Genomic DNA, 14,221 nt, shown 5'->3' with positions numbered 1-14,221 from the left:
CATTGTGGCCTTACACCATAACCGTTCAGTTATCAAGTTGCTCCGATATGTGCATTAATAGGACCATATAAAGTAATATTATCCAGTGTGTCTTAACATAGTATACATACACAAAGAGGCAATTGAAGCTCAGAAGATAGAGCAGATTGTCTATTTAGATTCCCAGTTTTTCCTGTCCTTGACCAAGAGACCAAACCCCAAATTGTCCCTGATGGTTACATTAGTACCTTGAATGTGGGAACGAGAGGCAAATTGGAAAGCACTTTGGATGAAAGCCCAAAAAAGAAAAAGAAAAAAAACACAAAAAAAGCTTTAAAAGAAATAAGCTCCTCTGTAACTCTCTGAGTTTTGCAGCTTTATTTGTGTAAATATCTACACTCTTTAATGCACTTGGGATTACAATCAGCCAGTTCAGTCAATAATATAGTAATTACAAAATACCACATCAACAAAGTCTAAACTTTACATTTGTCACTCTGAATAAAAAAAAAAGAGAGAGAGAGAAAGAAAAATAAGATGCCATCACAAGTTGTATAAGAGTACATTTTTGTAAGAAGACACTGTAGTAAAAGGTTTTCTGTTTTAGTGTTAAATTGGAATGCGAGGACAGGGATCAAGAAAAAAAACGAACAAGGCAGCAGTCCTGATTCAAAGTGATATCTTTTTAACAATCAGGGAGCTGTAGGCAGCATTAACAGTCAACAGAGACTACATGGTCCTTTTCAACTCAAGGCACTGAGGAATGTAACTCCGACTCATTTTCAAACAGGTTTTTATGTGGCCACTGGAGACAACACTTGAGGACACATAAACACAGATTCTCAGTCTTTGAGCGTTTACAACGGACCCGATGTATTAAATTTCAAAACTTTAAAAAACACGCATCATCATGCGTGAGAAAACACGTTCCAAGAAGTTATTACTCAATATGAAAGTCAAGTTCTTGGCACGAAGGAGAACAGGTGGTTTTACCTGCAGCATTTGCCAGATACCTAAGAAAACATTTCAGATGGTTGTGTTTATCCCAGACAAATAGGCGGTGAATAGTATTTAACGATAGTTCAAGCCTGCCTATTATTGCAAAATCATGACACATTGAGACACAGAGACAGTACTGGCAGGGGGCTGCCAACAGATAAAACTTTGGTATGACCACAAACACATAAAAGAAAAAATGTCCAGCATTTGTAAATACTATACACAAGCTCAACTGAAAAAACAAAACAACACTGATAAAAAAGGTTCAACATGTGACTTTTCCATCCTTTCTAAGGCCAATGGAATAAATATAACTGAACAGCAACCCAGTTATTGTTTGGGACACTGTCACGCTGTCTGATGATGACAGGATGTGTGCTCAACTGCATTAGTGACGTACATTTTGGACCTCAGACCTTGGCAGGCCTGACTGGAGTGACATCCTGTTATGCCTTACAGCTAGTGTGTCACCTATGATTGTTCTTACAGGTCGACCATCTGGACAGGCTGGCTTCAGGATGATTTGACATTCTCGAAAGCATTTCAAGCCTCAGAGAAATGTTGAAACAGTGGGGCTAGTCTGAGAATGCAGTAACAGGCAAAAGTGTTTAGGAGTGCTTCAGGAGTCAAACGGTCTCTGGTCTTCCACTGTGGGAACGACATATGTGTGCCCACCGACAGCACAGGGTCATTGCATGTCCTGGGAGGTCTCCTGTTCATGATGGTCCACTCTGGAAGTGTGTGTCTGCAGGTGTCTCTGTTGGTATTTTCTAGCATCTCATTGCAGTGGATTATCAAACACAGAGTCTGGTAGTACAGAGATCTTCAGCTTCTTTTCTGGCCAACTGTACTCCTTTGGTAACTTTGTCTATACAAAGAGAAAGGATATACAAGGTCAAAACAGACAGGAAGTTGAATATAACCCAAATCAAACACAAGTTAACATACAGTTTTTTTACTTACCTCCTCACGAGTGTTAAGTTCCTGTAAATCCCCAAGCATCTGCTCTACAAACTCTTCAGTCAACAATATCTATACACGGAAAGCAGAATGTCAAATAAATGCATGAAATACAAAAGCAACACAAGAAAACTTTGATAATATGTGTGGGTCTGTGTGTGCATACCTGAAGCCAGGGGCCATGGGCTGCATACGGATGCTCTTCAGTAGCAAAAGCTCCTTCAACTCCCGTGGACACAAATGTGATGGCTGTGTCTCCGTTGATACTTTTGTAGGTGAAGTGTCTCCCATGAAGCAACCGACCCCTGTTAAAGATTTAATACAGTACAGTATAAAGCTTTACGGAATTTAAAGACTTCCTGGACTTCAGTCTTTCCTTTCCTTGTTTGTGGTACTATCCTAAATTACCAAGAGTGTGGTAGTGGTAGTTAGTCTACCCATTTCGGTGATCTGAACACAAGTGGTAAGCTGAGACACACTGTTGTTTACACGTGTATCCACGATGTCCAGCTGAACGCGTTTGTTCAGATGTTGCTTCCACTTGAAAAAAAAAGTTCCAAGAACTAATTAATTAGGCCAAAGAACGCAGAAAACAACCACCACGTCTGAAACTGATGATGCATTTTTCCGTTACATCTTATCGTGGACACATCAGGACGCATTAGCAAAATGCAAAAAAGAAAAATACAAAAGATGTGGTCAAATGTGTGCCAGACCACTTTGGCGAGTGGTTTGAATAATCGGGTCACAGTGAGGCTTGGTAGTCTGTTGCACTATTTAGCACTGTCTACTTGTACTCTGTTCAGTCCAGTCTGTAGCAGAGTGTGAAATGCATGTGAAAATAATTTTTTGGCCAACCTTCACAGATATTAAAACTAACATAGTTTGTAGCCAACATTTGGTGTACATGCTCCATGCCTCCCTCACATAATTGGGCCCTTCACACTGCATTCTAACTCCTAAATCTCTTCCTCTCACACAAAAGGCCTCTTTGTCGATAGAGATTACATAAATGTATCATAAAAAACCTGCAGTTCCCGTTGGACATTCATTATTTCGATGGTATTTTGTCAGCAAAAACACATTCCAAGAAAATGTCACATGTTCCAAATAAAGGTCAATAAACAAGCCCAGATAGTTATCAGCCACAGGTGTGGGAATTTCACAAGCACAAGCACTTCAAGGCACAAATGTTAAGAGACCGCAAACTGGTATGTCTAAATTAGTTTTGTCACCATAGCATGGAATGAAATAACCTGCATGTTATTTTTGTTTCCATGTTTTTAGCCTTTTCTTTTTAGATATTCCTAATGTCTGTGAAACTTAAATGCAAGTTGGTTAACATGGCAAGCATCCACTGATCATGTGTTCATTATTGCGCAATAACAATATAACTTTATGGCATGATTAATGTTCATTGGAAATCCCAGTTTTAATCAACTGAAGCGTGATATTTGGCCTTCTGGCTGGCTTTTGACACACATCTGGTTGAGCAGGTGATCACTATAGTGACATTGTACTACAATTATGGTGTCAAGGGTCAGGAAAGAAGTAAAAACAGCATGCCAGTCCCTATCCTTTAAGTTACGAGTGACTAAAAATAAATGCACGATGGTGACTTCATTTACGTCACAGATTAGATTTATGTTCACTTTAAATGGTTTCATTCAGTTAAAATAGCCCTGGACATGCTAAAAACTGCCTAGTTTTATTTGCTTCGCACTTTGAAGTGACATCAAAGTGAAAGTAGGTGGAGGAAAATCAGAGGGTGACTTGCAGAAAGCCCCTTTGTAAACTTCTGAGAAACTGCTGTCATCTCTGCCCTGGTATTTTATTGAAGACATTCTGCCACACCCTTCCAACGCAAATGTTTGGACTATTTTTATTTATTTTTTTAAATCAGCCTGCCTTAGGGACATTCCAAAAGGGTAGATATCATGTGTTGGAGTTAGAAAGAAAACGGTGCAGTACCGCAGGCAGAGGGGCAGCAGTGTGCCTGACTCTTGGTTGAATTTCAGATGGACGCTCTCCAACTGTCGTGTTCGGACCAACTCATGAGGAACAATGGCTGCTGAACTCTCACTCTCCAAACTGTCCTTCCGACTCCTGAGAGACAGACGAAGACAAAAGAGGAGAAGAGGAGAAGTATAGGTGAGGACGCCTGATATGGTACAATAAGCAATGAGAGAATGGCTGGCTGTGGCAGCTCTTTGGCCTTTGTCAAAAAATGAGAATGTGTGGGCAAATATTTCACAACTTCTCTCACAGAGCTGTTACCTGACTCTGCGGAAGACTCAAAAACTTCAACAGAAAATAGCAAGTAATCCGTCACAAACCACCATATTATGCTGGTAGCTAAGAAACAATGGTGATAACAGTTCAAATGTCAGTCGTGACTCATTGCACAGAGTGGAGGGAGTTATCCTGATGCAACCCTTGTGCTGAGCTCAACCCATGCTAGTGTGTTTGTGTTGGTGTGTGGGAGGAACACTCACGGAGGTCTCTCATGGCTCTGTCTCTGGCTATTGATGGGTGGTAGCGCTGCCTTGCTGTTAAACTCCAGTCCTTTTCTCAGGGTCTCCCTGATCTGCTCTGTGTCTGTCAACACACAAACCGAGATCAGCGTGGAATTATCCCATCGTACACCGCTGACAGCAGGAAAGCAGAACTCCTGTGTACAGATTGGTTTAGCGTTCTCCGTCTAAATTAAAAGGATCGACTCTTGTCGCTCCTTTTGGGACTTGGCATACCTTTGTCCGACAGCCTCCGTGGCTGTGATCCTATGCAGATAGATCGGCTGTCCTCCTCGTCCTCTGGAGGCCGACTCAGATCGTCCCACACACATTTAGCGCTGACCCCGCTCAAGTTAGAGCCCTCTGTCTCGATACCCTGGTCCACTCTCTCCTGCTTAGATGAGCAAGAAATACATACGCAATCATTAACACTAGCTCACATAAAGTCAAAAAAGGTTAAGATATTCAGAAACATGACATTGCATATCGATTTATAGGCCAACAGATGGTGCTAAATACAGTCAGAGAGCAAAATAGGATTCATGTTGAAAAATAACAATGCCTATGAAGGCTTCACTTTAAAATTCTTTGTAAATGTAAAGGTCACTTTGTCTCTGAGATCTAGGACAAATCCTTGACCTGGTCCAGGTTTGCACTCAAAGTGATAAATGGCTTCCTTCTATTTATATCTTTATATATGAACAACCTGTTTCCTTTGGGTTTTCACTTAAAACGTAACTCTTGAGCTTAACTTTTTCACCCAGTTCCCTTTACTGGCCATCTATCCAATGACATGGCTTCACCATAAACACTTACATACAATATACTAGTGGACTGCGTTGATGCTACACAATAAAAAAAATACAACATACAGCAAGAGAACAAAAAAGAAGATCAACAGTAGCTAAAATACACAAGATTGTTCCTTTGACACAAACACACAAACGGACACTATAAATAAAATATTTTGTGAAAAATAAGTGTGCAGAAGTTAATAAAGCCTTACTTGTAGGTGTGGATCAATGTCAAAAATGGTTTCCCCTCTCCTCATGTCTGTGATTAGCCAGGGGCCACCAGCTCTGCAAGCAGAACAATCATCAAAATTAGTCCCAGACAACATTAACCTCAAGGTAAACAGAGTTAAGGCTAACACAGAGTTAATGAATGAACGAGTAACTACGCTCCGTTTGTCAAAGCAGACTTTACATTGGTGTGGCTCTGATATCACTGTGTTTTCGTCATCTATATTTGATTTGCTACTATACAAAAGAAACAGATGCATGATGGTGGATGATGGGCTGCATTAAGTCATCAGCAAATATTTCACACACAAAAGCACCAATAAAGACATGAGGCATGTGTCAAGTTGGGTTATATTTAGTGAAAATCTAAATGACAAGTGTTCCATCACATACTAAAATTGCTTATGTTGACACAGCAATGCTAAACTTCGGGAAAAAAAAAAAACTGGAATAATAACATACCCCAATATGTAAAGTATCATTTAAAATAAAAAAACTGGTGCTGATATGTGTACTGATGCAGACACTCACACTCTGACTCCACGCATCAGCTCCAGGATGCCTTGGCCGTTCCACTGTTGGGCCGCCTGTAGCTCCTCTGTACATACACCCACAATCTATAAGAGACGGTGCAGAGCATGAAAGGGCGCGGTCTACAGTTTTGTTACTTTCTAAATGCTGCTGTTACAAAAAAGAACAGATGAGTGCACAAACACTGTTCGGCATCAAGGATCTATCATTTTACTGGACAGTGAAACAGATTATACTTGGACTACGCAAATGTTTTCTTCTTTAATTTAGCATGCAAAAATATCACAAAAGTCCTTGATGTGAAATTACTGACTGACTGTGTTATTATCACATATTTCAACTCACCTGGAGAAAGCTCACTGTGCCAAATGGAGTTTGAACTGGTTGCATCTGTGGGTCCTCTGTAAGCAACATATGCTGGATACGAGATTCACTGTTGTCTAGTGGACTGTGCCACGATACGTGGTCGCCACTACAAAATGTGTTTTCTGTAAAAGGGAGAACAAAAGGAGACATTGATCTTTAAAGTATGACATAATATGCTGTTTTGAGTTGTGCAAAATGTGCAGTCTGTTATGAAAACCTGTGTTGAGCCAGGAGTTTTTATTTTGCATTATTTAACAGTAAAGAAGCAGACAGGAAACCGGGCAGAGCGAGGGGTAGAACATGCAACAAAGGTCACTGGCTGGAATCAAACTGCCGACAGTTGCGGCGACCATGTGGGCATGTTGCATGAGCTGTAACCATTCGCCTACCAACATGCTCCACAGTGCAGAATTTCCAAAGGAAAGCTACAGTAAGAGTAGAAAAAGGGGGCGAAGACCAGCAGGAGAATGAGAGAGAAATCAAAACCCAAACGTGGCAAAACAAAAAAGCATAAAAACTACATTTCCATCTGAGGAATGTGTCTGCCTGGGAGGTAACGTGCACCCAGTCCAGATTCGCTGCAGGAGAAAGGCAAGGGGGAAGACGGCCAGAAATCAGCATTTATTCATTTAGCTCAGGAGCCCAGCCCACCCAAGCGCAAATTGACCCCAGCTGGATAGCAGAGAAGGGTTGGGTGGTGAGGAGAGGGGAGCGCAGACAGAATAGCCTTCTTCTCTTTTCTGAGAGGCTTTTAAATGCCCCCTCCCCTCTCAGCCACACTTTGTGCGCATTATATACGCGACTGAAGGATTTAAAGAACTTAGTAGCACAGTATATACCCACTACACACAGAGTATAGATTCACACACAAGAACAACGGCCTTATTTACCATTTTAATAGGATTGTTTTCACAAATGGCAAAGGGAAATAAAGGGGAAATTAGACATCCTGTCAATACCGAGAGCTCCAACAAACACCCGTGATGTGTGCTAAACTTAGGACTACTCCCTGAAGCACACTCCCCTATTCTCTTTAAATCTAACACTGGAATTACAAGCTACGTTTACAAAAGAACACATTCTTCACTATCACAAAGACGTGACAAGGAGCCTGAAGGCATGGCAACAGCAACCAAAAGGGAGCTGCTCTATCGAAACCTTTGGAGATAAATCATTTACTGTTTAACTATTAAAACTGGGACTAAATGAAAAATGCAAATCACTACTCTTTGACACAAGTTTTCCAGGTGAAGGATGAAGAATGTAAGGTTGCAACAATGTTTTTCATTATATCTTAACCTTTTTGATTAACTCATTAAACAGTCTCAAATAACATAATGAGTCTGACTCAATGAATGACTGAATGACTCGGATGACTAACTAAAAAAAAAACAACTCTTTACAGTGTTAGCTGTCATTATTAATACCTAATATTCTCTGTTGCAACACAACTACAAACGATGAAGATGTCTAATGTTTGATTGGTTTATAACAGAGAGATTAATATGTAGCCAACACCTCCCTACATCGTGATCTTACCTGACTGGAACACATAGCGTGCCAAGCCTTGCATGAGTTCAGCTGGCCAGGTTGGCGGCGCCGTCTCTCCAACCTCTCTTTTGAGTCTGAAGGTGAGCTCAAAGCCAAACCCACTGGGACCGTCTGGCCCTGTGAATCTAACACACACACACACACACACAGTAAGAGGTGGGTAAACAAACCTTAAGAACATGTACTTTTATTCCATTGTTATGTACATGAGGGGCTGTGAAAATCCCAGTGCTTGTCAACATCCACAGCATGCTGCAGAGTAATAGAAAATCATTAGGTGCTTTAATAGTCAGTAGGGGGTCTTAATCTTCCAAACAAACATTGACTTAGAAAGGCTCTCTGCACAGAGGTCCCAGCTTTTACACTATATAAAATTAATTAAATAAACTCTTCATCTATCCCATCAAACATGTGTTGAAAGTTATCCAAGTCTCCCCTTGTGCAGCCAGAAGTTGTCCCATAAGTGTACTTACTCATGAACCCTATTATCCCCATACAGGTCACTCAGCCCAAAGCTGACATAGTGCCAGTGCTCCTGGATGTCCTGAGCTGGACAGCCCATACTCCGATACATACTGATGTAGTCTAACGGGTCTGGGCCCCCTAACCTGTGAAGAAGCACAAAACTATGTCAGGAAAAAAAAAAGTTTTTGTAATGAGTGGACTGTGTTTACTCTACAGTGCACCTATGTAAAGACAGCTAGGTTACTGCAGACGACGCAGCTTGTATATAAAAGTACAAAAGTACACATATATGTTTATATTTGTGGTTAATTGAGCTTTTATAGTTTGGTAGTGAATCTCCAAACCCCCCGAAACCTTCGCTGTGGCTCCTTAGCTTAGCAGCTAAGCTAACAGTTGGCTATCCATCACTACATAAAACTTGTTCCCCCTCACCCGACTTACAAACATGCCAGACCCTCAACAGCAGGAAAAAAAAGGTAGGGTACCTACCAATATTTTACAATAGCTGTAACCTGAAGCGGGTTAGCCTGCTCGGGGTAAAGTCGCCTGCATTCCCCGTAGATAGCCTGCAATCCTGGGGGAAACAGCGGCACCAGCCCGTGGGCTTGAGCACCACTGGTAGGCCGTGCTTCATCCATGCCAAGGCCTCGAACAAATCTACTTGTTTACTAAAAAACAACGTATGTGCAGTTATCTTCTGCTGTCTACCCCTAGCTCAACAAAAAGGTGATGAAACTAAATCATAAAGACGACTTAAGTAATAATATTTATCAACGAAAAAGAGGCTTAACCCCGAGCGTTGTGCTACACTCAGCAGGGGCACAGCCTGTTGCTTATCCTCTACAAAAAAAAGCAGCTTAGCCATTGGTTGGATGGGGATCGTGACGTAATGACTGACGGCTACTACTGACCAATGTGGGAATGAGATTTTAGGTATGTGCGGACTTGTAGATGATTTTGATTGGCTGATACGCTGTCAATCAAACAGTAGGCAGATGTGATTTCAGGGTCGGGGCTTCACAGTTTTCAGGGGCTAAATGACAAAAAGTTCAAAAGAAGTGCCCAGGTTCCTTACATGAAGTGGAAAAGCATGTAAAAATGTAAAATGAATCTATATCATTTGAGTCTAACTCTTCAATAGGCATAAATATGTCCCACATGACAGTATACTGATGTATTATTGTGTAAGCATCATTTTAATGCTGTAGTTAGTTTGGTGGTGGTGGAGCTAATTTTACTTTCTTACTGAATTGTCTAACATATGATCATAATCATCAAAGTCACACATTTCCGTCTGAAATGCAGTGAGATAAACTAGGAGGTAACATAAAATGTTGTAATATGAAATGTTAAAAAATACTACTTGAGAACGTAATTGTAAAGAACTTGATTCAATGTGTTTAGTTACTGAAACAGCAGTTGTATTTAATCACATTTTATATCCACCAATTATTTAGACTTTCTCTTTTTGGAGTTTATTTATTTACTAGCCCAGAAAGCATTAAACAAAATTATAATTGTACTGTTGCTAGAAAACATTTCATAAAAGAAAGTGACTTCAGTCAGAGCCTCTTCATAAAGGGTTATTAACATATCATGTAAATGTGACCATGATAACATCATTATTTTGTGGCGAATGTGGTGAGAATAATGTGCGAGCGGAGTGGCGGTAAGCATTGTTTTGTCAGCGGACAGGTTTCCACACATATATTACATCGTTACATGGTACAAGCGAGTGGTGTTTCCATTACGCCTCACTCGAAACATGCAGCTGTACAACAGTGGATACCATTTTCTGCCTATCACCACCACGCTAGCATACAGCCAGAACCTGGAGCCTGGAGGCCAAGACCTTTAGGACTAGATTGATAAAGAATACAACCACTACTATGGATCCTGTAAATGCTGGTAAATTGATGTGGGCTATAGTTCCAGGGAAAGGTTTGGACTGGTTTCTTGGAAAGGGTGTTTGTCCTGTCATGGAGCAAACAGAGGTTGTCGGGGTCTGTGTACAGTGCACGGCATATCCCAGAATAACACTGAGACACCACAAACAGAACTGCTTTAAACCAGTACTGGTGTATTACAGCTATCTATGATTGAGTCTGTGTCTCCTAAAAGTGCATATATAGAACATGTTGTTCTGTATTTATTACTTCAATAGCCGTGGCTGGAAATTTTGTTAAATTCCCATGATATTGTAACTGAAACGGATGTCGGCTGTCGTATCTAATCGTATTGTTTATAGGTAATCTACCTAACTGCCATCACCATGGCGGCATATTTTATGGAACTACAGCTGAGATAAGATCTAAAAAAAAAGGGACGTCCACATGTGGTTGAAATAGCATGTTAGTCATTGTATTTCTGAAAATCATTGTCCTTGAATGCACTCAAGATCCTGTTCTTGTGAAATGTGCTACTACTTAAATGTTGCAATATTTTAAAACTGAAACAAAATGTGAGCAAGAGTTAATAAAGTACAGAGGAAAATAATTCACTTTAATTTACTTTATTAAAAATACACAATCAACATCAACATCAACTTTGAAAAACTCACAGGAAATTTATTAATTTATATTATATTTATATTTATAATTTATTCATCATTTGAAGAAAGGTAACAATTTAAACAAACATAATGCGCGGTAAATGTAATACATGCTGGAGTCAATGTAAACCACACGTTTAATGTATTCTTATGGTCATAATTTCCGCTCTTGTGGCGCAGCAAGGCTGAAAAACTAGTACCATGCCAAAAGAACTGAGCCCATAGATGACACCTGAAGATGCCACCATCTATGGAATTCAGTTCTCATAGTAGAGCACTGATCAAAATTCGATCCTCAAGAGCCTCTTGTTCCTTAAACAGCTTTAATGTCTGTTATTAAGTCACGCTTTATGATGCTTTTTTAAAGCAGTTTTACAAATAAATCAAAAATAAAATAAAGCCGTTGATAGCCAATATAACAACACGAGAATAACTTATTTAACAGTAAACATGGGTTTAGGATATAACATGTTAAGCAGCAGACTGATTAGGACATTTATTAGTCACTTACGACCATCCCTTTTCTCAAGAAAAGCAGGGTGATGATACGATACCGTCAGCCCTACTTCTTTCACTGGAAGATTGAGCAATAGGTCATTGCAATGGCAACTACAGTTGAGTTTAACAGTGATGAATCATAGTTGGCATTTACATTAGTAACAATATGTAATTTAAAACATCTACTTATTCATAAATTGGAAGCAGATTGAGAGGAATTTTATGTAAGTGAAATAAATACGAAAGTGGAAAACAAACCTCTGAAATGAAGTTAAGATTGAATGGATCCAATGCTGTGGTTAGACAGAGCCTATGGAGGGTTTCTGGGTCATCTGAGGAAACCATCTTCTCAACCTAAGTATTCCTGGAAATGCTTCACAACCACTGAAATGAAAGTCTGTCTACTGGGCTGATGCAAGCACTGAATCAGAACATGGTGATAGTGCGCTGGTCAAGGAATGAAATGACTCATCAGTTATGGCCGAACACTCCCAGGAAAAGAACTTTGGGACAATAAGATTACTCACATTCAGTTTGATCTATGTATCTTTGAACCCTCCACAGTAAGTTTTGGCATTAACTGACCTGCATTGTATTAAAGGATCACTTCCTTCATCTAAAAAACCACCTCATTCAAGGGTTAGAGTCAATATTGACACTGACAGTGAGATAGTTTCTCAATGTTATCTCAGTTACTGTGGGTTGTACATTCTTTTAGGACACATGTAATACAGTACAATGAACTTTCTGAGGAAGGCCACACCTGAACACGTTCAGGAAACTATCTTTCCGGCAGTTGGACTGGGAAACAACCGGTTCTACAGCCTATTACTGGACAAGAAATCCCATATTAGGGCATTAACCCATTCTTAAAGCCTGTACTAATTTAAACAGCTCTCACACGAAGATCCGGTTGGTTAACATACACACATGGTTCATATGCCGGTGCTCAGAAAATGTGGAAGTTAGTATCTCTTTGTAAGAACACTACTGCATCCTCCTAAAAGAATTTGCAACTTAAAACATGTTGAAAGCTTGTGGCATGTAGTTTTGTACAGGTATATCTGACAATTTCAGTAAATAAATTGGTCATTTTCTACCTATATACTTACCCCAGACATTCACTGAAAATGTTCACGCTCCAGATCTTGAGTATATCAGAAATACATCTCCTAATGAAGGCCTCCCAGGACTGTGCTCTCACAGCTTTAAACAAACTTCAGCCGTCCCATCTCAACGAAAAGATGTTTTAGCGTTGAATCAGCAGAAATTCTTTCCAGACTGAATGAACATACAGAGGAGCCATCCCTCCTTATTTCACCTGCACGTTCTGCTCACTCTCCCATGTCCTCCAAGTCCCAAAGAAGGATACAGCATACTGTCTGACATTCAGAGCAAAGAACCTTAAATACCACCACCTTTCACATCACACATCAGTCTCCCTCCCTCCTCTCTATCTGTTTCTTATACACTCCCTCTGTTCGGTAAGCCTGACAGTCACTTCCCAGTAAGAAGGAAACAGTGGGAGTGAAGAGCACGCCCCCTCACAGTGAATCAACACATAATAGTTTCTGAGGAAAACCATCTGACTGGCCCTGCCCCCTGTTCCCATAAAGTAAGCAGGGGAAAGGCTGTGTCTACTCGAGGAACCAGGAATTCCCCCACAGACCATGAACAGCTGTCGAGATGAGAGATGATGACGAAGCTGACACACTGGAAGTTTGCTAGTTGGGCATATACAAACAGAAACTGTGTTTGGTGTTTTGTATGAGCGCAAGTGAAATACTGTTTAACACTATTGTGTTTACATAATAGGTGAATGGAAATTCTGTGGGTGTTGAAATGCACAGTCATGTTTGAGCTGGTGACACCATGTTTCCTAGAAAAGTGTTTTTATCTTTGCTAAATATTATTTATCAGCAGGGCAGCGTATACTGCTTGCGTCATGGGTGTGTTTCGGATGAGATCAATTCATGTGAATATTTGTGTAGCTGGAGTCATTTAATCAGGTGAGGTCTGATAGGGGTGTATTCAATAGCACAGCCTTTATAAAATGACTGTCAAAAACAGTTTTTAAACACGGCAGAGGAAAGTAATATTCATAGTTTTATGGTTAACTGTCCCTAAAAAAAAAAACTCCGATTTCCTCATCCTCTTTTTACCGAGTCACCTCATGTACGAGAAATTAGTCTGGACTTCATGCCTACTTCCTCAGAAAAAAAGCCCTGTCAGTGTAACACAATCAATTTCCTTGATCTGGACAAAAAGGGGAATCCACATACTGTTGGAAAAATTACAGCACAGTTCCCTTCTTGTATGTGGACACAAATTTACACATACTTCCTAGATGTATATACTCATTATGTGTCATGACTTTCTGTTTCGCAATGGAGCACACCCAGATTATGCAGTGGCTTTAACGGAGGGTAAAAAACCCACAGAATCACCAGGAGCCATTACTAGAATAAGAGGTACAGAGACCCCATAGAGTCCCACCATTGATGTGCAGTGACTCTAGACTCCACTTTCAAGCTACATCCTTGGGCTGGTGGGATAAGTTGCAATTGACATTTTGCGCCGGACTTCAGAAACAAGCCTGGCTTTCATGCTGCTGTTTGAACACTGGGGAAATCACTCGCAAAGGTCACTGAGCCCATTTCCTTTCTTTCCTCCCCATGCATCTCAAGACCTGTAACAGCCCTTTTCAACTGCACTTCACTTACTGGCAGAGATATTCAAATTTCTATATAGGAAGGGAAAGAGGGTGTAGGTAACCAAAGATCACA

General features: G+C 40.4%; 1 protein-coding gene across 2 annotated transcripts; it reads right to left on the bottom strand.

Annotated features, from left to right (window-relative positions):
• Positions 1–340: 340 nt before the first annotated feature.
• Positions 341–9,391, bottom strand: sufu (suppressor of fused homolog (Drosophila)). 2 transcript variants are annotated; one of them, XM_027277992.1, is made up of 12 exons: positions 8,876–9,391; positions 8,395–8,529; positions 7,910–8,046; positions 6,350–6,492; positions 6,005–6,090; positions 5,458–5,530; positions 4,689–4,842; positions 4,434–4,536; positions 3,910–4,044; positions 2,105–2,243; positions 1,942–2,010; positions 341–1,846 (listed from the first exon to the last, which is right to left on the bottom strand). In XM_027277992.1, the coding sequence occupies exons 1-12, from the start codon at positions 9,022–9,024 to the stop codon at positions 1,757–1,759; spliced, it is 1,413 nt and encodes a 470-aa protein (XP_027133793.1). In that variant the 5' UTR covers positions 9,025–9,391; the 3' UTR covers positions 341–1,756. The 2 variants fall into 2 exon arrangements, with proteins under 2 accessions (XP_027133793.1, XP_027133792.1); XM_027277991.1 differs by having other exon boundaries at positions 4,689–4,845; positions 8,876–9,385.
• Between the last annotated feature and the right edge of the window lie 4,830 nt (positions 9,392–14,221).

This window comes from Larimichthys crocea, chromosome III, assembly GCF_000972845.2.
Source record: "Larimichthys crocea isolate SSNF chromosome III, L_crocea_2.0, whole genome shotgun sequence".
In the NCBI taxonomy this organism is placed as follows: Eukaryota; Metazoa; Chordata; class Actinopteri; family Sciaenidae; genus Larimichthys; species Larimichthys crocea.
This window is presented reverse-complemented; position numbering and strand designations above follow the sequence as displayed.